Below are 23,613 nucleotides of genomic sequence, written 5' to 3'. Positions count from 1 at the left end.
TCAACAGATCAGAACCCTCCTGCCTCGAGGGTCTTTCACGGTCTCGATAGACCTGGCGGACGCATACTGGCACATACCAATGAACCATCACGCTTCCTCCTACCTTGGATTCCGACTCCAACGGAAAAGCTATGCCTTCCGGGCCATGCCCTTCGGACTCAACGTGGCCCCTCGGATATTCACAAAGCTAGCGGACGCAGTAGTACAACAGCTCCGCATCCGAAACGTCCAGGTGATGGCCTACCTCGACGACTGGCTAGTGTGGGCGCCCTCGCCCGAGGATTGTATAGAATCCTGCAGAAAAGTTACCCAGTTTCTCGAACACCTGGGATTCCAGATAAACGCGAAAAAGTCTCGCCTATCTCCAGCTCAGAAGTTCCAATGGTTAGGCATCCACTGGAATCTTCAGTCACACCGCCTTTCCATTCCAGCAAAGAAAAGGAAGGAAATAGCAGGGTCTGTCAAGCGACTGTTAAAATCCAAACGGATCTCAAGACGCCAGCAGGAACAAGTTCTAGGCTCTCTACAGTTCGCCTCGATCACAAACCCAGTGCTTCGTGCACAGCTAAAGGATGCAGCGGGAGTCTGGAGACGTTCCGCATCCATCGCTCGAAGAGACCTCAAGAGACGGCTCCCAAGCAGACTTCGACTTCTTCTAAAGCCGTGGTCAGAAGCGAGGGCCCTAAAAAGGTCCCTTCCTCTCCAACACCCACCTCCATCTCTCAACATCCATACGGACGCTTCGTTGGAGGGTTGGGGAGGTCACTCCCACCAAAAACAGGCTCAAGGCACTTGGTCTCCCCTATTCAAGACGTTTCACATCAACATCTTGGAGGCCACGGCGGTTCTTCTGACGCTGAAGAAACTCTCCCCGCCCCTGTCGATACACATTCGCCTGACCCTGGACAGCTCTGTGGTAGTGCGTTGTCTCAATCGCCAGGGCTCAAGATCGCCCAAGATAAATCAGGTGCTCCTGACAATCTTCCGTCTGGCAGAAAGGAAGAAATGGCACCTGTCTGCAGTTCACCTACAAGGATTCCGCAATGTGACAGCGGACGCTCTATCTCGGACAAACCCGATAGAGTCGGAATGGTCTCTAGACGCAAGATCATTCGCCTTCATCTCTCACCGAGTCCCAGAACTCCAGATCGACCTCTTCGCAACGAGCGACAACCATCAACTTCCTCGATATGTAGCCCCGTACGAGGACCCCAAAGCGGAAGCGGTGGACGCCATGACCTTGGATTGGAACAGATGGGCCAAGATTTACCTGTTCCCTCCCACCAATCTTCTGCTGAAAGTCCTCTCCAAATTGAGAACCTTCAAAGGGACAGCAGCTCTAGTGGCTCCCAAGTGGCCCCGCAGCAACTGGTACCCCTTGATCCTGGAGATGCAGCCAACGCTGATCCCCCTCCCGGACCCAGTTCTCTCCCAGCAAATACAGAAGTCGACTGTCTTCGCTTCATCATCGAAAATCAAGGACCTTCATCTCATGATTTTCTCACCCTAGCCGCTAAGAAAAGGTTTGGGATTTCGAAGAAGAGTCTAGACTTCCTCGAGGAATACAAGACCGAATCCACGAGAAGGCAATACGAATCGTCTTGGAGGAAATGGGTCTCCTTTTTCAAGGCAAAGAACCCCTCGAAAATCACTATAGATTTTTGCATGTCCTTCTTCATTCACCTTCATGGACAAGGCTTGGCAGCCAACACGATTTCTACTTGCAAATCGGCCTTGACCAGACCTTTGTCATACGCCTTCCAAATAGATCTGTCTAGCGACATCTTCAACAAACTACCGAAGGCCTGTGCCCGTTTACGACCGGCACCCCCTCCGAGACCAATCACTTGGTCTCTAGACAAAGTTCTACACTTCGCCTCCAACTTGGACAATGATTCATGCCCTCTTAAGGACCTGACTCAGAAAGTTATATTTCTCTTCGCTCTAGCTTCGGGAGCCCGAGTCAGCGAAATAGTGGCACTATCTAGAGAAGAGGGACATATCGTTTTCAACGATTCAGGAGACCTCTCCCTCTTCCCTGATCCGACGTTTCTCGCAAAGAACGAATTACCTACCAAACGATGGGGCCCGTGGAGGATATGCCCCTTGAAGGAAGATGCCTCTCTATGTCCAGTAGAGAGCCTTAAGGTCTATCTTCATAGAACTTCAAACTTTGGTGGAGGCCAACTCTTCAAAGGAGAAACATCGGGCAGCGACCTGTCACTGAAACAATTGAGAGCAAAAATCACCTACTTCATTCGCAGAGCGGATCCAGACAGTACACCCGCTGGTCATGATCCTAGGAAAGTCGCTTCGTCTCTGAATTTCTTTCAGAGTATGGATTTCGAAAGCCTCAAGAACTATACAGGCTGGAAATCCTCGCGTGTTTTCTTTAAACATTATGCGAAACAAGTGCACGAAGTGAAAGATTTTGTGGTAGCCGCAGGTAGTGTTATGAAACCTGCTCTGAACTCTGCTTAGAACAGTGAGTTATTAGGGACTCTAACTCGTCGGGTGCCTATGTTGACCCTCAAGTGATACGTAGTGAAGCAGAAACCACCTTGTGTTTTCTTTAACTGTTCTTACCTCAGGTGAAATGTCATAGTAGATTACCACATGAGTGCTACATGCCACGTGCATGACGTGTGTTACATAAAGACTAACGTTCCATAGAACGAGTGCCTACTAATACTTGATTCTTCCCTTTCAGACTCAAGAGCACGCCTTTATGACTATGTACATTTTTATCAATGTAAATGTTTTTTACTATTTATTGCATGACATGTATTGATTTACCTGCAATTATATAATAAAATGTCTATTTTATTACTTGTGCGTCTCCCTTGCTCCTTTCTTACTATGAAATATACTAATTGTCATAGTTTTATTACCCTTTATTCTTGGTTAAGGAAAATGCCAGGATTTACTCCGGGCATTTATTTATATAGAGCAAGTAAGTTTCCTTAGCGAATACTTACTCAATTATGAAGATGAGTCAACTCCATGCACGAAGTGTACAACCACCACTTCTTCAAGTTTGTTTCGACGCGAATACCAAATCGCTCTGACTTATCTTATGGATCTCATTGTTCCTTCAGCCTATATGAATAGCCTTCCCATGACCACTTTGATCTCAGCATATCCCGTGGGGACTTCCATGCCAGGGGGGCAGGAAGGCAACTGCCTCACGGTAGCTCTAGTATAGACCACTATGCTTTCGGCTCAATGTTTTAGCACTCACTTATAAAGGGGAAAAAGTCTACCACGATACACTAATTCTCTGGTACTCTTCCATCAGGACGCCATGGCTTGAGCCCAAAAAACGGATTTTGAGCGAAGTGAAAAATCTATTTTTGGGTGAGATAGCCATGGCGTCCTGATGGACCCACCCTGTCTGTGATCAGGTCCCGCCCTGCGCCGCTGTATCATGGTGATGAGCGAGCTCCAGACTTTCGGAATGAGGACGGACGTGACGTCATCAAAAGCAATGGCGTCCGTCTGTTTACATCGCGAGTACCGATATCGCCACATCTAGATCGGCTGCGGCTCAGCTCCCAGCCACTCCCTGTCCGCCATATTGAAGCGTTAACTCTATATGGGGTGCAGATAGCTATGTGGCACGTTTATACATGCGTGTCCCCTGTTGATACACGATGTCTTAGGGGGAAACCCTTAGGATACTCGCTCCAGAAGTTAGAATTCTGTGATAACCTGTGGTTTAATTCTCTGGGAAAATCCTAGTAGTGATTACCCAAGGAAGCTACCAAAAAGGATCCTTCCATCAGGACGCCATGGCTATCTCACCCAAAAATAGATTTTTCGCTTCGCTCAAAATCCGTTATATATATATATATATATATATATACATATATACACACATACACATACATATACATACACATACACATATACATATATATACATACATACAGATACAAATACATATACATATACATAAATACTTACACATACACATACATATACATACACATACATATATACATATATATACACATACATATATACATATATACACATACATACTTATGCATATATACATTTATATGTATACAACATTAATATCATAAACATATAATCATGTATATATCAATACATGATTATATGTTTATGATATTAATATTGTATACATATAAATGTATATATGCATAAGTATGTATGTGTATATATGTATATATGTATGTGTATATATATGTATGTGTATGTGTAAGTATTTATGTATATGTATATGTATTTGTATCTGTATGTATGTATATATATGTATATGTGTATGTGTATGTATATGTATGTGTATGTGTGTATATATGTATATATGTGTATATGTGTGTATGTGTATATATATATATATATATATATATGTATATATATATATATATATGTATATATGTGTATGTATTTGTATTTTTGTGTATGTTTTGCTTATGTATTTATATAGATAAGGCTACCGCATTGACATAAATAACTGTAATGAAAGTAAAATAAGAAGAAAACAAGAATATACCCGCCACTAGAAATGACCCTTTTTAGCAGGTGTCTAACGAGCTTGCGGACTCCTCCTCCTCACACCTGAGTCAAGCCCAGGTAGCGGGTAAGGGAGTGTCATTGTTCTCTAAATCTCTATATGTATGTTCGTACTTTTGCTTTCCCTATAAATTGTAAGAAACCTCTCTCAATAAATCAGTCCTCTGAGGAAGTATCACGAAACTAGTCAGGACTCAAGTGTATATTCTGTATTTTCATTTTCCCTGTGGTTCTTCTGCATATATATATATATATATATATATAATATATATATATATATACATACACACACACATATATATATATATATACACACACACATATATATATATATATATATATACATACATATACACAGTATACCAATTTTGAGAGGATTTCTCAAGCCATTGCTGGTTGCCAAGCAGTTATAATTTACAAATGACTTGGTGACAAGCATTCTTGCTGATCAACAAACAATTCCAATATCTGCATGACATGGAGAATGACAAAGAAATCTGTTGACTAAACAGTCATCTTCCATTCATACTGTGTTTCCCCTAAAGGAATACCAGAATGTCCCTTTAAATATACCGTGCATGATCAGGTAGTGAAGAGGGAAGTGCGGTACAGTAAAATATGTCCAGTTTCATATATTAGCATATATGTGTGTATATATATATATATATATGTATGTATATATATATTATATATATAATATATATATATATATATATATGCATATATACACACACATATATATATATATATACAGTATATATATATATATATATTATATATATATATACAGTATATATATATATATATATAAACAGTATACCAATTTTGAGAGGATGTCTCAAGCCATTGCTGGTTGCCAAGCAATTATAATTTACAAATGGCTTGGTGACAAGCATTCTTGCTGGTCAACAAACAATTCTAATATCTGCATGACATGGAGAATGACAAAGAATTCTCTTGACTAAACACAGTCATCTTCCATTCATACTGTGTTTCCCCTAAAGGAATACCAGAATATCCCTTTAAATATACCGTACATGATCAGGTAGTGACGAGGGGAGTGCGGTACAGTAAAGTATGTCCAGTTTCATATATATATATATATATATATATATGTATATATATATATATAGTATACCAATTTTGAGAGGATCTCTCAAGCCATTGCTGGTTGCCAAGCAATTATAATTTACAAATGGCTTGGTGACAAGCATTCTTGCTGATCAACAAACAATTCTAATATCTGCATGACATGGAGAATGACAAAGAATTCTGTTGACTAAACACAGTCATCTTTCGTTCATACTGTGTTTCCCCTAAAGGAATACCAGAATATCCCTTTAAAATACCATGCCTGATCAGGTAGTGAAGAGGGGAGTGCGGTACAGTAAAGTATGTCCAGTTTCATTCTCAACTGGTACAATAGCACTCCACATCTTGCTGTATACTATCTGATGAGCAGAAATTACATTCTTTTATGTCATGGTCATTGATTTTTTAATATCAGTACATGGACTATCATTTGTTTTTAGTATTTTCAATAAATTTTGACTGCCGCACAGTGAGTAGAGCACTGGTTTTATTCGAAATAATAGTATCACTATTTTTTTTTTTTTACTGGGGGATATTTTCCAATTATGATGAGGTCAACCGATTTAAGAAAAAAATCATTATAGAAAATTATTGCACAAAAGGATCTCACCCTCTGATCAAGTCTTTGTTTCTCAGTACAGGCAGAGTCAGAAGGAGAATTATAAAGAGCACAGTCTCTTCTTGGGTTTGGCAGGTCAATGACCGGTCACTCAATCCTTCCTCTGCTCAGCAGGGCAAACAAATTAGAGCTTATGATGTCAAGGGCATAAGTGTGTTCTTGGCGTTCAAATGAAAGTTTTCTATGGGCCAGGTTCTCCAGGCACACGTGTGGAATTGGCAAACCACTTTCATTGGCCACTGCTGGAGAGATGTAACTCACAGAACCCTAAGGGTTGATTCACACTATTGGCCCGGTCGCGCTCTGCTCTTGCTACAGTCACGGCATGGTCAAGGATTCTTACATGATTTTAAATGGAAGCGTTCACACTAGCGCTCCGGTCCGCTTTCGCTCCAGTCTCGCTCCGGTCATGATATAAGAAAATCAATATGTACAATAACAGGCTAATGTTCACTGCGTAAATAAATTTCCTAGTACCAATGAGCAATATTCTTATACAATTATGCCTTTTCCTTATATTTATGATTTTGCCAACTCACTGATCAGACCAAGAGCGAACCCAACTTATGGACACCCCAGTACCTAGACCGAACAAGAGCAAGCCGAGACTGGATCGTGAACGTACCAATAGTGTGAACCCTTAATATGTTCATCTCAGGACCTGTTATGTACGCTCAACAAGAGGTATAACTACCTTAGCTTCCTTGGAGGACTAATAGCAGTCAATTGTAGGAAGAAGTCACATTGGTATCAGTCTGTGTTGAATATGAATGGAATGACTGGCCTTTTGTTTCTTCATCTTCCTCTAACTAACGTGGACTCTGCGACCTGGCCTCCGCCCGACTGCAGGTAAACCCCATGTTTGTTTTGTGGTCTGAAATATATGTATTATATTTGTTATGCCCCAATCACCTTTCAAGGGGGAGTTGGGTCATGTCTTTGTTTAGTGTATATGAATATCAACCCACTTCTTGTATGTATCTGGCTAGGTTACAGTATGAGTTTTCACTCACAGGCCATTAACCCTTTGGCACTGCCAGCCAAGGGGTTCACGAGGTGTCAGGATGCTCTTCCGATGCTCTGTTGAGCTTGAATTTGCATCCCGGGGCAAAGTTTCCTGCCAGTTGAAATTGGACTTCCATCCACCGTTAGGTGAGTTTCATAGGTAAAAGAACGGAGGTTTGTATTTGTGAAGGAATAAATGAAAAATTTGGAAGTAATTTAGGTTTTTCCTAACTATATAAACCTGAGCTCATTACACATAATTGTTCTGTCATCGCCTTCCCCCTGGAAGTCCTGCCTACAATCAAAAGGAAGAGTAGTCAATGGGAGAATGCATGAGCTAGGTGGTCAGTATACCCGCTCTATCCCTGGGAACTGCCAGTGTTGTTGACACCACGTTTAAGTTTTTATGGCTAAAACCATCTCTCTCTGAATCAATATCTCTTAGGTAAAGAACTCGTGTTGTTTGTATAATTAGGAAAAATACAAAGTACTTACAAATTTGTCATTTTAAAAAGTAATTGGTATTTTGTCTAACTATGCGGTCCTAAGTCCAACATACATATGGACAAGGAACCGTGTAATCTTGAAGAGATGCAGCAGCTGAAACCAACCATAAGACTGCTTGGAGGTTATGTTGGAACTGCTGTGACCATTATGAAAACTATAGTGTTATGGATGGCACAAGTTAACAGTTCCGAAGGATCACGAGAGGCCTAGCAAGCTGGTGATCTTTTATTTTGTTGCTCAAGAAATGCTCAACTTGCCTCAGGATGGCCCTATTAATGAGGAGCGGATCTTCGAGCGCATCTACAACCATAACAGAAATGGATAGGCTCATGGAAAATGCAAACATTGTATCAGGGTGGGAACAATAAAACTCAATACTCTCAGAGGAAAAGAGGAGGTCATAATGATGATGCAGGAGAGAAGAAATGACATCCTTTGAATATGTGATTATCAGCTCTGTTATGAGGTAGGAATACAAGCACGGCAGGAAGTGGTTGTCATTGTAAGTAACGAGATGGCAAAAAACATAGGACATAAATTATAAATATGATCGTTTAATCGTCTCTCACTGAAAATTGGAGCGTGCAAAATTAGCTACATACAAGCTTATGTACCACAGCAGGGACGTCTGCAATTGGAAAAGGAAGAATTCTATCGGAAGCTTCAGGAAGTAAAAGGTTCAGTCCCATATCCGGAAAATATCGTAACAATGGCAACTGGAATAGTCATGTTGGACAGGATAGGACTGGTAAAGAGAATATAAAAGGTTCCTTTAGTGTAGGAGAGCAAAATAGAGAGAGAAAAAGCATAACTGATTTTTGTTTACAAATCATGTCTGTTATGATCACCTTTTACAAACATGAAGAAAATAGGAAATGGACTTGATATAGTTGGATTTCAACTGTGGGTGCCTACACTTATAAATCAATGATTATTGACTTAGCATTGACAAATAATAAGAATCTATTAAGAGCTGTAAAGAGTATACCATAAATATCACATAGACTACTTTTGATAAACCCAAGCCCATAAAGGCATAACTAAGAAGAAGACTTGTTTTAAAAAAAAACCTGAATATGCCCGAACATGCGACGAGATTCTAAAATGAAATAAATAGGATTCGAAACTTGCAACAAGACACCAACTCCCCTAATATCAAATGGAATAGCGTTAGTAATGGATTTACTAATGCTACTTCCAAAATTATACAAATTAAAGTAAAAAGAAATAAATCCTGTAAACAAACACCTTGTGGGACTGACCAGTTGAAAGAATCTTTTACAGAAAGATGAGATTGTTAAGGAGATGGATGAAGAACAGAAGAATTGAGGATCATATGAGCTACAAGGAGGCTAGTAGGGTAGACAGAAAGAATGAAGTCTTTGTCAAAACAACAGTGTTGGCAGAAACTGGGTAATGACTTAAAGACACCCTATATGGAACTCAAAAGCTTATAATAAGATTGCTAGAAATTATAGAAGAGGATCCTACCCATCAACCTTTGCAATCAGAGATTTCAATGATGAAACTCTTCTCTCAGAAACAAGAGAAATAGAATTGGGTTGGAAGAGCTATTTTGAGACTTTTTAAGTATGTCTGTTAACACTCAGAGAAATTGCTATTGAATTTCATGTTGAAAACAGTACTGAACCTGACATATCAATGAGGGAACTAGAGGAATGTATGAGAAAGAAAAACGATAGAGCTCCTGGTATTGACCAAATCCCAGCAGAGCATCTTAAATGTATGGGAGATAAGGTTGCTGAAGTTGATCAGGATGTATGGGGATGGACAGGATACACATGAAGACTGGACCAAAGATCTGATATGTCCTGTTTACAAAAAGGGAGACAAGACCTTATGCTCAAATTACAAAGGAATTTCTCTTATGTCACATACATTTAAAGCTAGGAAAGAATCATTGAAAGGAGATTGAGAGGATGTGTAGAACATTAACTAGGGGAGTGGCAGATAGGTTTCAGACGTAGGAGAGGTACTAACGATGTGATATATACCCTTAAAATTATTTTTGAGAAGAGCTGGGAATTAAATAAAAATAAATTATTGCATTTCCGGGTCTCGGAAAGGCATTTGACGGCAGGCCAAGAGAGATAATAAGGGAAGCTATGAACGATGAGTATTATGAAATACCAGGAAAACTTAAAAATAGTAAATGCAGTCAAGACTTGTCTAGAAAACAATGACGGGGCTGATGTTAATTCAGTTGTTAGGCAGTGAGGTGTTTTGTCGCCACTTTTTTCATCCTTTTTCTTGACAAATGCTTAAAAGGAAAATATCTTGGAAATTAAAACATTATATATCTTCTATATGCCGATGTTCACACAATTGTAGCTTAGACAGAAGTAGACCAACAGAATGACTTGAGAGATTAGAATACAATCTTAGAAGAGCAAGTCATGAAAATAAGTAAGAGAAAATAGAAATCAGGATTCTGTCAAGAATACCTCAGGAAGTTAACATCTTGTTATAAGGTCACGCTTTGCATCAGTGCACAAACTTCAAATATCTAGGAATAATGTTTAACAAAAGTGACCCACCGCTTGAAATAACTCATAGAATTAGTAAGTTCAGCAACAGCTTGCATTTGTTTTATCCCTTCATGAAAGATAGAAACATCCCAAGACAGGTCAAAATTATAATATACATATCTATCTTATGGCCAGTACTTACATATGGATATGAATCATGTACCGTAACAACTAAGACCTGCAGCCTGATTCAAGGTGCAGAAATGAGAGTCTTGAGATTAATCAAGGGCATCACAAGACTAGACAGACTTCATAATGAGGATATCGGGAGAGAATTAGAAGTGGAAGATATTTTGAAGCGGACAGCTTCGATGGTAAGGCCATGTGAAAAGAATGGATGTGATCAGATATCCCAGGAAGTATGTAGATTAGTTTCCTGAAGGAAGAAGACTAGTAGGGCAACCAAGGAAAAGATGGAAGGAAAATATATCTATGTCAATAAGAAAGAGAAACTCTTCCCTATAAGAAGTAGAAAATGAAGAGCTGTTCAAAGACAGACAACGTTGGAGAGAGTTCCTGAGATAGGGCAACTGACAAGCTTTGGCTTACCTGGCATCTGTTATAAATGATGCAAACATTCAGTTCTTTAAATTACATTTCCCACCTGAACCATCCCTCTCAATCCTTGGCCAAACGTGGCTATTCTTTTATAGGTTTGTGGGCAGGGCATCCTTGCACCACATGTCTTTAACCAACTACTTTGTTCATGATTCAATTGCTGTTCCATATCATTTTGAATTCATGCCCTATTATAAATGACTCTTTGCATAAGTACGAAAACTACAAATCTTTTATTCTAAATGTCTAGTCTTCAAATGCTAATTATGCTTCCTTGATTACTTGAAAAATACTGTATAGATATATATTGAAACATTGTTTACCCATCCTCATGTAAAAATGGAAAACAATCTCTGTCCAAAATAAACCATGTCAGGTATAAAGATAAAAACAAAAGTAGACAAGACTATTACGGTATTATCTATAAGTTAGATCAATGAATATTGTCTGTGAAATTTTATTGAACCATGATTAGAAATAATGACAGAGTAATATTTTTAGGTTATATAATTTATTTGTGATATTAGTACATGCCAAGAAACTTGGTGTGTTCTCATGATGCCTTGGGAAAGGGTAATGAGATGGCATTATTTAACTTTTTTGTACTTTGTCCAGTGAGAGATATGTTGTTTTACTGACCAATTTCATGGTGTACATTCCAGTTTAATAAGGGTGCTTGTGGGAATTTTTCAGTTACAAACACACAAAAAATGTTCATGAAATATGTATTAAATTGTCAAAACTTATTTGCTGGTATGAAAAATCTTATTTTGCTATTGGGTTATGACTGTAATGGAGCTAGCTGCCCATTTGAGCCTATGTAATATATTTTGTATTACCATGTACATGTAGGCTACATTTAGTTTTTTTTATAGAAACATGAAAAGGTTCATATAAAGTGTTGTTACTGTTTACATAACTGTTTTTATATGGTATATTTTGATTTTGTAGCAGGAACATTAAACTTTTTATTATTCTTAAATTTTATAGGTGCTATCGAGGGTTGCTACTTTGCGCATTCTTATGCTTTTCTTTGGTTTTGATCTTTCTGAAAGCGTCTGCAAACTGGAGCCTCCTATTTCTTATGCTCATTGTTACCTCTGCCATTTGGATTTTATCTGTCAGGTTAGTTAATAACTTTTGTATATTATTTGTAAATATTGTAAGGGTGTCCAAAGTTACTAAAATATTCAATTTGAAGAGGTTTTGTATTAATTGTTTTATTTATAGAAACTTTTTGTTATTTTTATGGTGTAGAAATTATTTAAATGCTATATTAATATTTGTTATATGCTCACATTTTTTTTAGTAAGTATAATTCTGATACTTGTCAAAAATAAAAGAAAGTATAATAATTTCTTGTTCATATTATTGCTATTATTATTACTGGCTGAGCCAACCAAGGGAAAGGCCCGTGCCAACAACAAGTGTTGGCTTTAATACCCCAACAACATGGAAAAGCCGGATGCTATAAGCCCAAGAGCTCAACAGGGAAAAATAGCCCAGTGAGGAAAGGAAAAAAGGAAATAAACTATATGAGATGTAATGAACAATTGAAATTAGATATTTTAGGAACAGTAGCAAAAAAAAATCTTTCATACATAAACTATAAAAAGATTTATGTCTGGCTGTTTAACAACAACGAAAGTAAAAAAATTCTGCAGCAATGTTGAACTTTTGAAGTTCTACCGATTAGGAAAATCATTCCACAACTTGGTTACAGCTGGAATGAAGCTTCTAGAATACTGTGTAATATTGAGTCTCATGATGGAGAAGGCCTGACTATCGAAATTAACTTCATACCTAGTATTATGAAAAGAATGGTGCTGTCCAGGAATATCTGAATGCAAAGGATGGTCAGAATTAGGAAAAATCTTATGCACATGCATAACGAACTAATTGAACGACGGTTCCAGAGATTAATATCTAGAACAGGAATAAGAAATTTAATAGACCATAGGTTCATGTCCAACAAATTATGATGAGAATCATCAGCTGATGCTCAGACAATAACAATACTCGAAACAAGGCAGAATGAAAGAATTAAAACACTTCAATATAGATAGATCACTGAAAATCTTACAAGACTTTCTCAATAAGCCAATTTTTTGTGCAATTGAAGAAGACACAGACCAAATGTGTTTCTCAAAAGTAAACTTGCTGTCGAGAATCACACCTAGATTTTAAAAGAATTATAGTGTTAAAGAAACATTATCAATGCTGAGATCCAGATGTTGAGGAGCAATTGTCCTTGACCTACTAACAATCATACTTTGAGTTTTGTTAAAATTCAACTTCATGCCCCATAACTTGCACCATGCACTACTTTTACCTAGAACTCTATAAAAGGATTCAGCAACCATAGATCTACATTCAGGAGACGGAATTGATGCAAAGAGTGTAGCATCATCTACATATACAACGAGGTTGTTTTCTAAGCCAAACCACATGTCATATGTATATAGTATGAAAAGTAATGGGGCAAGAACACTACCCTGAGGAACACCAGATATCACATTCCTATACTCTTCACATTATGGTGCTTATCATCAACAACTCTTTGTGATTTATTACTTAAAAATTTGATAATGATGCTATGAAAAGACCCACCCACTCCCAACTGTTTGAGTTTGAAATTAAGGGCCTCATGATTACTACAGTCCAAGGTAGCACTAAAATCAAGGCCAATCATATGAACTTCCTGACCACAATCAAGAGACTTCTTTTCAGCATTGGAGATTGTAAGATGCGCATCACATGCTCTAAGGCCTTAACGAAAGCCAAATTTCTAACTAAGAAGCAGATCATGACCTTATTTAGACGTTTTGCCAAAAGACGTTAGATGATATCCGAATAATGGAAATTGGGTGGTAATCAGCTGGACTTAAGCTACCACAAACACATTTACATAGTGGAGTAACATTACCAATTCTCCAACATATGCTGAAAGCTCCTTTTCTTGCTAACTTGCACAAAATAACAGATAACTTTGGAGCTAAGAAGTCAGTCTTAACAAAAATCTAAGGTCCATCCAGAGAGCTTGAATTTCATGAGATCAAAAAGCTAAACTGGTTATTTTAACCTCAGGAAAACAGAAAAGATCAAGTTTCTCATTACTTTGCCTAATGTCAAACACATCAGCCAAAAGGGTTGCCTTTAACTTGGAACAGTGAGTAACAGAGTCATTTGGTTTTAAGTAAAAGGGGAACTGTTGCATCTACACCAAAGAGTGCAAATTTAAGGGTAGCCCACCACTTATGTTTCTGCGTTGTACTAGATGGGTTTCCTTTATGGTTAAATTGTATTCCTTTCCAGTTGAAGCATAAACTCTCTGAGCAAAATTTCTAAGCTGAGTTTAGTTATTCCAGTTAAAAATTGATCTGTTACCCTTCCAAAGATGTTAGGCCTCCTGCTTCTCCAAATAAGCTCTTCTACAATCATCATTGATCTAGCGTTTGTCTTTCACTCTGTAGCTTTGCACACGAAAAAGGATACGCCTATCAGTTATGTTGACTAGATTGTAATTCAAAGGAACAATAGGATCTACAGTATTATACAATTGTGACCAATTCAAGCCCAAAAGATCACTCAAAATGTCATTTGTCTGCTTGAGATTTTATATAAATCTTACATTAGTATGATATATCAGGGACATATTGCTCAGTCTTCACCACTAATGAAATTAAGGCATGTTCAGATGTCCAAACTAAAGAACAAACCTTACTTATTATAACACCAGGGGAGTCGGTGTATATGAGGTCTAAGCAGTTACAAGATCTGTGACTAGCTTCACATATGATTTTCTCACAGCGAAATTCAAAAGCAAATTCCATAGGTCTTAAGTCATGGCGATCAGTAGGAGAAACAGAATTCAACCACTCCTTAATGTGGGCATTGGAATCTCCTACAAAAACAAAAGAGGCGTTGTATCTTATATATCTTAGCCATAATGGTAAAAAGACAGTTGAAGATAGAATCATCCATGTCTAGATTCCGGTTGATCGAACATAAATAGAAGTTGTTATCCTTACAACAAACCTTTATTACCCGAATCTCATGACACCTACATTCATAGGAGGTCTTATGAGAAGAAGGGTACTCAGTGCTAATGTCCACCGCCATTCCCTTGACCCTAGAAACGGGTTCCCATTTCAAAATTATTGGCGTTTTAAAGCCACTTATAAGTAGCTCAAATGAGTGTCTCATATTAGAAACCTAACTTTTGTGCACAAAAGAGTATCATACTTTCTGCACGCAACTGTAAGGTCTTGAATTTTTACTTGAAGACCACAAATATTGCAATGGAGTAGATGACACTGACAAAGTCTAGGACACACTGGTCCTGGATTTTGCTCAATGTCTTCAGACAGCATAAAAATTAATGACAATAAAAAAAGATTAACCATACCTAAAAACTAAATTAACAATAATAATAATAACAAAAACAATATGTACAAAAATATAAATAAAGTTATTGATAAAACCCATACACTGGTCAACATGACGGAGCCGATACACCATGCAAGGCTAAATACCCTCCTGGATAGCCACTTCAACTGAAGGGAGGACAGTAAGGATGGTTTTGAAAAGAAAAAGAAACAGATAAGGAAAACACATATTGATAAACCACCAGGTATCCATGGCCCTTCTATTAAGCCTGCCCAACACACCATTTAAAAAAAAAAAAGATAGAATAGTGTTCCCGAGTGTACCATCAAGCAAGAGAACTGTAACCCAAGACAGTGGAAGACCATGGTACAGAAGCGCTATGGCTTTACTCTAGACTTGAGAACAATTGTTTGATTTTGGAGGGTCCTTCTCTTAGAAGAGCTGCTTTACCATAGCTTAAGAGTCTCTTCTATCCTTTCCAAGAGGAAAGTAGCCACTGAACAATTATAGTGCAGTAGTTAATTTCTATTTTGAAAAAGTATTGTCTGGTAATCTCAGTGTTGTCAAGTGTACGAGGACACAGGAGAATGTGTAAAGACTAGGCCACACTATTCGGTGTATGTGTAATCAAAGGAATAATAAGCCATAACCAAAGAGAGGGACCCAATGTAGTACTGTCTGGCCAATCAAAGGACCCAATAACACTTTAGCAGTAGTATCTCAATGGGTGGCTGGTGCCTTGGCCAACCTACTACCTTATAATGCAGAAAATGTTTCTTGTGGTACATAATCTGTTGTTCTCATATGTTCTTTTGGGAACAAATCTGTCTCCCAGATTCACAAAATCTTCAATCCATTCATATTTGCTTTTACACACATACAAACCCTTCATTCTTCACTATAGGAAAAGGAAAACACCAAAAGGCTGGAATATGGCTGTTAAAACTTTTAACGAGGTGTAAACAACCAGAAGGTAATTACCTTGCTGGTAGTGGGAAGCAACCAATTACACTGCAGCTCTCTGTACTGTAACCTCAATTTGATCTCAGCTGTGTGCCTGTGCTTGTGACTACTCATCATGCTACACACCCTGGAGTGCTGCCCAAGACCTGTGGCACATTTACAAGTATTTTATAGGTAGATCTTCATAGTCTGTGCCTTTCTTGCCGAGGACACATATGTTAGGAAGCCTCAACATTTAATGAATATAGGGAGTGGCCACCCTCCCAATGGGTGTTCTTCGGCAGGAGAAATAGCAAGAAGACCAAAAGGGTCTCTGCCTTCAGGGTCTTACTCAGTCTAAGAAGTCTCAGCCTTCTCTTTACTCCCCTGGAACACTCCCCTCTGACTCTTCCCTGGCATCTTCTGAAGTGGGTTCAGATAAGAGTGGCTGTCATTTAATGCCTGGGCAGTCCCAGGGTATGGATAGACTCTGTCATTTCTCCCTAGTGGTAGACAGTGCTTCCCTCCCGGGGTGACTCCCCTTCTTCTTTTGCTTTTCAGAGGTCAGAAGACCTTCACTTGCTATGGCCCTCTTAGGGAATTGCTGGTCCCCCCTTGAAAGACAGAATTTAACAGTACAGTACATGGAACGTCACATGCAGTGTACCACCCCTTCCATGTCTTTTCCTCAATTTAGTTTCTACTACCCTAGGGCTTCTCCTGTCAGAGGACCCTGATCATCTTGCTGGCCCCACCCGTGCTGTTCCTTCGAAACTTCCAGTCTCTTCGGAGTCTGTTTCCCCTAGTTACCCCACCTCTGTAGAGGGAGATCCTCTGCTGGCTCCTGCCAGACCTTTTGCTTCTAGATTGCTGTTACCAGACCTTCTAGACCATTGACTAACGTCTGCACTCGCAAGGTTCACTCTCTCTTAAGAGTCTGATTAGGTTATTTAAGAGAGAGGTGAATCTTACGCTCCGACTTCGCCCTCGCCTTGTTGAAGATATGCTAGACATCCTTCGCTTGATTTGGCTTCTCGCAGATCCCACTGGCGCTCCAAATCGTCCCATTGTAGGAACCGCAGCTCTTCTTTTCAACCCTACTCCAGACGCTCTTCCTCAGCATCAAGTCTTCGATTGGCTTCGCGCTCCAGGAGCTCTTCATGCTCCAGGAGGCCGCCATCATTATGCTCTAGACGATCTTCACTTTTGTGTTCTGGTCAATATTCAGCCCTCAAGCTTAGACCATGCTTCCCCCTTGCAATCCAGACCTCCTTGCCTGGACTCTTCAGTTATTTTTCATTGCTGGCCTCTCAATCAAGCTGAAGTTTTTATGCAAAGCAACCCAGACATTCCTCAGCAGAGACTTATGCCACAGTGGTTTACCAACCCAAGAGGATTCTGCAGGCTACAGCAGATGAATCCTTCTTTCGAGCAAAGGAGAGACTCCTGGTAAAGGTAAGATTCCAGCAGGTCCTGCATCACCAGACATCTCCCATCGTCAATCCTCTAGATTCACCAGCAGTATGGAAAAACCTGACCTTAAGAGGTGCATCTACCCAGTAGGACTTCAGATCCAGTCTTCCCCCTCTCCCTGAGTAACTTAGCTGCAGTTAGGAAGGACCCCTTTCATTGCAGGGTTAGAATCTCCAGTACATCACCTAGAGGGGTTGTAAAAACAAGGACATACAGATGCTCCTGGTCTCCAAGGGGAATTTCCTTTTCAGAAAACTCCAGGTTAATTCTTATTATGTTCTCTGATGGACATCCCAAGTGCAGTCATCCCCCACTCTTTGTGACGGGTGGGTAACAGAGACAGGCAAAAATTTGCATATCTTTGGTGCCCTAGGGTGGGATAACTCCCAACCTAACCTAACAACTCACTTCCCATTGCCTATGGGTGGATAATTAACACACTAAGTCCATCCATATACCAAGGCACTTCCCAAATTTTAGGGGGGTAGCCGACATCAAAAAAAGTAAAGAAAAGGGGACCTTTTCTCTCTACGTTCCTCTCAGCCTGACGAGGGACTCGACCGAGTTCGGCTGGTACTGCTAGGGTGCCACAGCCCACCCTCCCCTGTTATCCACCACAGATGAAGCTTCATTACGCTGAATCCCCTACTGCTGGTATTTCCGCGGTCATCCGAAGGAAACAGCAGGGCCTACCGGAACTGCGTCACAATCGCTCGCCATTCATTCCTATTTCTAGCACACTCTCTTGCCTCTCTCACATCTATCCTCCTATCACCCAGAGCTTTCTTCACTCCATCCATCCACCCAAACCTTGGCCTTCTTCATGAACTTCTCCCATCAACTCTTGCATTCATCACCTTCTTTAGCAGGCAGCCATTTTCTATTCTCTCAATATGGCCAAACCATCTCAACACATTCATATTCACTCTAGCCGCTAACTCATTTCTTACACCCGTTCTCACCCTCACTACTTTGTTCCTAACCCTATCTTCTCGAGGTACACCAGCTATACTCCTCAGGTACGTCATCTCAAACACATTCAATTTCTGTCTCTCCGTCACTTTCATTCCCCGCAACTCTGATCCATACATCACAGTTGGTACAATCACTTTCTCATACGGAAGTCTTTACATTCATACCCAACACTATTCTTTACCACTCCCTCTACTGCCCCCATCACTTTGCATTCTTCATTCTCTCTCTGACGTACATCTGCTTCCACTCCACTATTTGCTGCAACAACAGACCCCAAGTTCTTAAACTGATCCACCTCCTCAAATAACTCCATTCAACATGACATTCAACCTTGCACCACCTTCCCTTCTCGTACAACTCATAACCTTACTCTTACCCACATTAACTTCCTTCTCTCTTATACCCTTACAAATTCTGTCCCTAATCAGCCAAGCTTCTCTTCTGCGTCTGCAACCAGTACAGTATCATCCACAAACAACAACTGGTTTACCTCCCATTCATAATTGTTCTTGTCTATTAGTTTCAATCCTTGTCCAAGCACTTGAGCATTCGCCTCTCTCACCACTCTATCAACATACAAGATAAACAACCACGGCGACATCACACATCCCTGTCTCAGCCCCACTCTCATTGGAAACCAATTGCTTATTTCATTTCCTATACTAGCACACGCTTTACTACCTTTGTAGAAACTTTTCACTACTTGCAACAACCTTCTACCAATTCCATATAACTTCATCACATTCCACATCGCTTCCCTATCAACTCTATCATACGATTTCTCCAGATCCATAAACGCAACATACACCTCTTTACCTTTTGCTAAATATTTCTCGCATATCTGCCTAACTGTAAAAATCTGATTCATGCATCCCATACCTCTTCTGAAACCACCCTGTACTTCTAAGATGACATTCTCTGTTTTATCCTTAATCATATTAATCAGTACTCTACCATACACTTTGCCAACCACACTCGACAAACTAATACCCCTTGAATTACAACACTCATGCACATCTTCCTTCCCCTTATATAGTGGTACAATACATGCACAAACCCAATCCACTGGTACCATTGACAACATAATACACATATTAAAGTACAGACACACCCCCTTCCTTCACGATCTCAGCCCTCACAGCATCCATACCAGGTGCTTTTCCTAATATCATTCCATCTAGTGATCTTCCCACTTCCTCTCTTGTACTCTCTCATTCTCATCTCCCATCACAGGCACCTCAACATCTGCAACGGCAATTATATCTGCCTCCCTGTTATCCTCAACATTCAGTAAACTTTCAAAATATTCCGCCCATATTTTCCTTGCCTCCTCTCCTTTTAACAACCTTTCATTACCATCTTTCACTGTCTCTTCAATTCTCAAGCCAGCCTACCTCACTCTCTTCACTTCTTTCCAAAACTTCTTATTCTCTTCATATGAACGACCCAATCCGTGACCCCACCTCAGGTCAGCCGCCCTCTCTGCCTCAGCTACCTTGCACTTTACTTGCACATTTTTTCTCTATATCTTTCATACTTCTCTACACTATAACTCTACAGCCATTCTTCAATTGCCCTCTTTTTCTCTTCCACTTTTACCTTCACTCCTTCATTCCACCATTCACTACCATTCCTCATGCTGCCTCCAACTAACCTCTTGCCACACACATCACTTGCAATCCCAAAATTTTCTTTTACTAGCTTCCACTCCTCCTCTAAATTGCCAGTTTCTCTCACTTTCACTCTGTCATATGCCGTTTTCAGCCTTTCTTGATATTTACACTTTACCTCAGGTTTTTACCCCCCCCCCCTCTATTCCCCCATTCTTTTGTTACAATTAATTTTTCTTCCACCAAAAAATGATCAGACATACTGTTAGTCATACCCCTAAACACGTGCACGTCTTTCAATCTTCCAAACATTCTTTTTGTTATCAACACATAATCCATTAAAGCCGTCTCTACCACTCTCCCATTTGCCACTCTTACGAACGTATACTTGTTTCTATCTTTCTTTTTGAAAAAGCTAAAACTTATTACCATCTCTAGCTCAACACATATCTACTAGTCTCTCACCACTCTCATTTTCACCTGGTACGCCATACTTCCCAATGACACCTACCTCTCTAGCACCCACTATAGCATTTTAGTCACCCATGACAACTACATAATTCCTTCTACCCAGTCCTTCTACACACCTAGTTAATTCCTTCCAGAACTCATTCCGCTCTTCTTCACTTTTCTCACAACCTGGCTCATATACACTAACAAAATCCCAATATTCCCTACCTAACCCAACCCTTACTCACATTAAACTAGATGATATGTCCTTCCATTCCACTACTTTACCTGTCATCCATTTACTCAGCAATGAGGCCACACCCTCTCTTGTTTTTCCCCTTTCAACCCCAGACACTCTACCAGTCACTTCACCAAACTTCACTTCACCCTTCCCTTTTATCTTTGTCTAACACAAAGCCAATATATCAATCCTTCTATTCCTAAACATACCTCCAATCTCACATCTTTTACTCTCTTACGTACTACATCCACGCACATTCAGATACACTAAAACTAGAGTGCGGGGAGCAGTCTCTCTCCCCCCACCTCCACCTGTTCGATGTACTGCATAATATTTTTACTTAGTTTCTATCACAGTATAGTTGTTCGTATCTAATAATATTTCATTAGACATTATTGTGTTTGATTATAGTTTATTAAAGCATGTTTGTATTTTGTTATATTGGAACAACTATACAGTATTGTGATAGAAACCAATTAGTGTATAATACTGTATTACAGTATACTACTATCACCACGATAAAGCTTAACTATACCGTAAGTGTTCATTGTTTTCGTTCAGACGATTTGACCCACTGCACATGTAGCCTACATTTACAATATCCAACATTACTGTAATTCTGTACTGTACAATATGTATACAGTTAGTCGTCGACCTACGTCCGAGATAGGGACCTAGAGATGCGTTGTAAGTATCTGAACGTATGTCGAACTGAAAAAGGGAAGTTTCTGTAGAGTTTTTATTTTGCGTCATGATTCGGCAACCAATTTAGTCACATTTTATCAATATTTTCTTATTGTATTTCATTATTTCCTTTTTTTTGTTTCGTAGGATATCATATATTCTATTAAAGCATTTTTCTATTCTATTTTTCTATTTCTGAAACATTTCAACAATCAACAATTACCTTTTTTTTTTTTTTGTTTACCCTTGGTTGTAATAAGCTGATCTGAAGATCCCACTACCTTATTGAGAGAATGCGCACATACGAATAACAAGGCGTATTATAATTTCATAATTGAAATATCTTCATGATGGATATTACATCGGCAGTAACATGTTATAGGATATCATAGTTTTCATACAGTTTGTTTGTAAACATTATTATTAGTTATCATACGAATACATTATCTCTCTTTCTCTGTGCGTGTGTGAGCCCACGTACGGGTAGTTAATTTTTAAAGCTTCAAGCAGTATTAAATTTTTAGTTCATTATTAAGACTTTGTATTTCCTTAGAATTATTGTTTAATTATGGTTTATTAAAGCATGTTTGCTTTATATTTTTCAATTTCCGGAGCATTTCAGTAGTCAACGATTACTTTTGTTTAACTTTAAGTTGGCATCAGCTGATTCCAAGGTCACGCTACTGCAGTACGAATATGCTCTCATTATAATTAAACGGAGTGTTGTTTATATAATTTTCTCAAATTATTTGGAATATATTCATATTGGATATTACATCAGCACTCTGCGAGCGCCAGTTAGTGATAACTGAGAGGCGACGTGATTGCATCTAAACTTTAATAAACAATCATTTAGTTTATATACAGCGACTTCTGAGGAGGGGCGTCACTAAAGTTCAAACATGATGCAGCTTGTGCTAGCTTGTTAGCACTGGTTGGTCTATTAACAGTGCAGGGAAAGCGAGTTATAAGATAAAAAATCAAAACCGTTACATTGTACGAGCAGGTATGAAAGACATACGTTACAGCACCAATATGATATAGAATAACACAGTTTCCATACTTTTCGTTTATAGTCCTTACACTATTACTATTTATCATATGAATACATTTGCTCTCTCTCTCTCTCTCTCTCTCTCTCTCTCTCTCTCTCTCTCTCTCTCTCTCTCTCTCTCTCTCTCTGTATTTCGTTTTCCAATTCACTATTAAATCTTCACATATCTTTAGATTTTATTAGAAAAGGGATTTTGACATAGGAAAAATCGATTTTGGGGTGAGATAGTCATGTCGTCCTTATGGGCGTTCCTCTCGACAGCTTTCTGCTTGGGATATTTCCTGCAAGTGAGATACCAGAAAATTTTACCTGTAGAGGTATCACAGGGTTACTACCTCTGGAGCAAATACCCTAAAGATATCGTGCATGTAACAGGGACGTGTTTAAAACAACCATGGCTATCCTTCCCCGAAAAGAGTTAACCTTTTCTTGAAGGATATGAGATAGGATTGGATACATGGGCAGGCCGTTACAACTCCGATACCAGTGTGTTATTGTAAACACGTTCTCTGGTTCGCCATTCTGGCAGCAGCCATCGTATGAAATATGGTCTCACACCGAGAATTGGAAGGGGATGAAAAGTAACGGGCGTGTCCATCAGAACTACATAGCTATCTCACCCAAAAATAGATTATTCCTATGTCAAAAAACCTCTTTTTTCCTCGAGTCTTGTAGTTCTGATGGAAGTATACCAGAGAATTAAAAATTCTCAGTTGTGGCAAATTAGAGTTCAACCATGTAACTGTTCTTATGTGCCAACCTCACTAATTACAGAAGAATTCTAATTGTACCAAAATTAGTGCATCTAATGAGGGTTTGTTTTACACTTCCAAATATAAGTGGACTATGAAAGTTTTTTGTTAACTATTGAAATCAAACAGTTATCATCACAGCCCGATTCACTGTGACGCAGATACATATGTAAG

At 39.2% G+C, this 23,613-nt stretch overlaps 1 protein-coding gene across 1 annotated transcript in view; it reads left to right on the top strand.

Moving 5' to 3' along the window:
- LOC137649344 (uncharacterized) overlaps nucleotides 1-23,613 on the top strand; it is a 232,137-nt gene that overhangs the window by 105,182 nt on the left and 103,342 nt on the right. Inside the window, exon 2 of the mRNA XM_068382326.1 lies at nucleotides 11,860-11,994. Within this exon, the coding sequence (XP_068238427.1) occupies nucleotides 11,954-11,994 (41 nt within the window). The 5' untranslated portion in view covers nucleotides 11,860-11,953. The remainder of the gene's footprint in view (nucleotides 1-11,859; nucleotides 11,995-23,613) is intronic.

This window comes from Palaemon carinicauda, chromosome 11 (genome assembly GCF_036898095.1).
Source record: "Palaemon carinicauda isolate YSFRI2023 chromosome 11, ASM3689809v2, whole genome shotgun sequence".
In the NCBI taxonomy this organism is placed as follows: Eukaryota; Metazoa; Arthropoda; class Malacostraca; order Decapoda; family Palaemonidae; genus Palaemon; species Palaemon carinicauda.
This window is presented reverse-complemented; position numbering and strand designations above follow the sequence as displayed.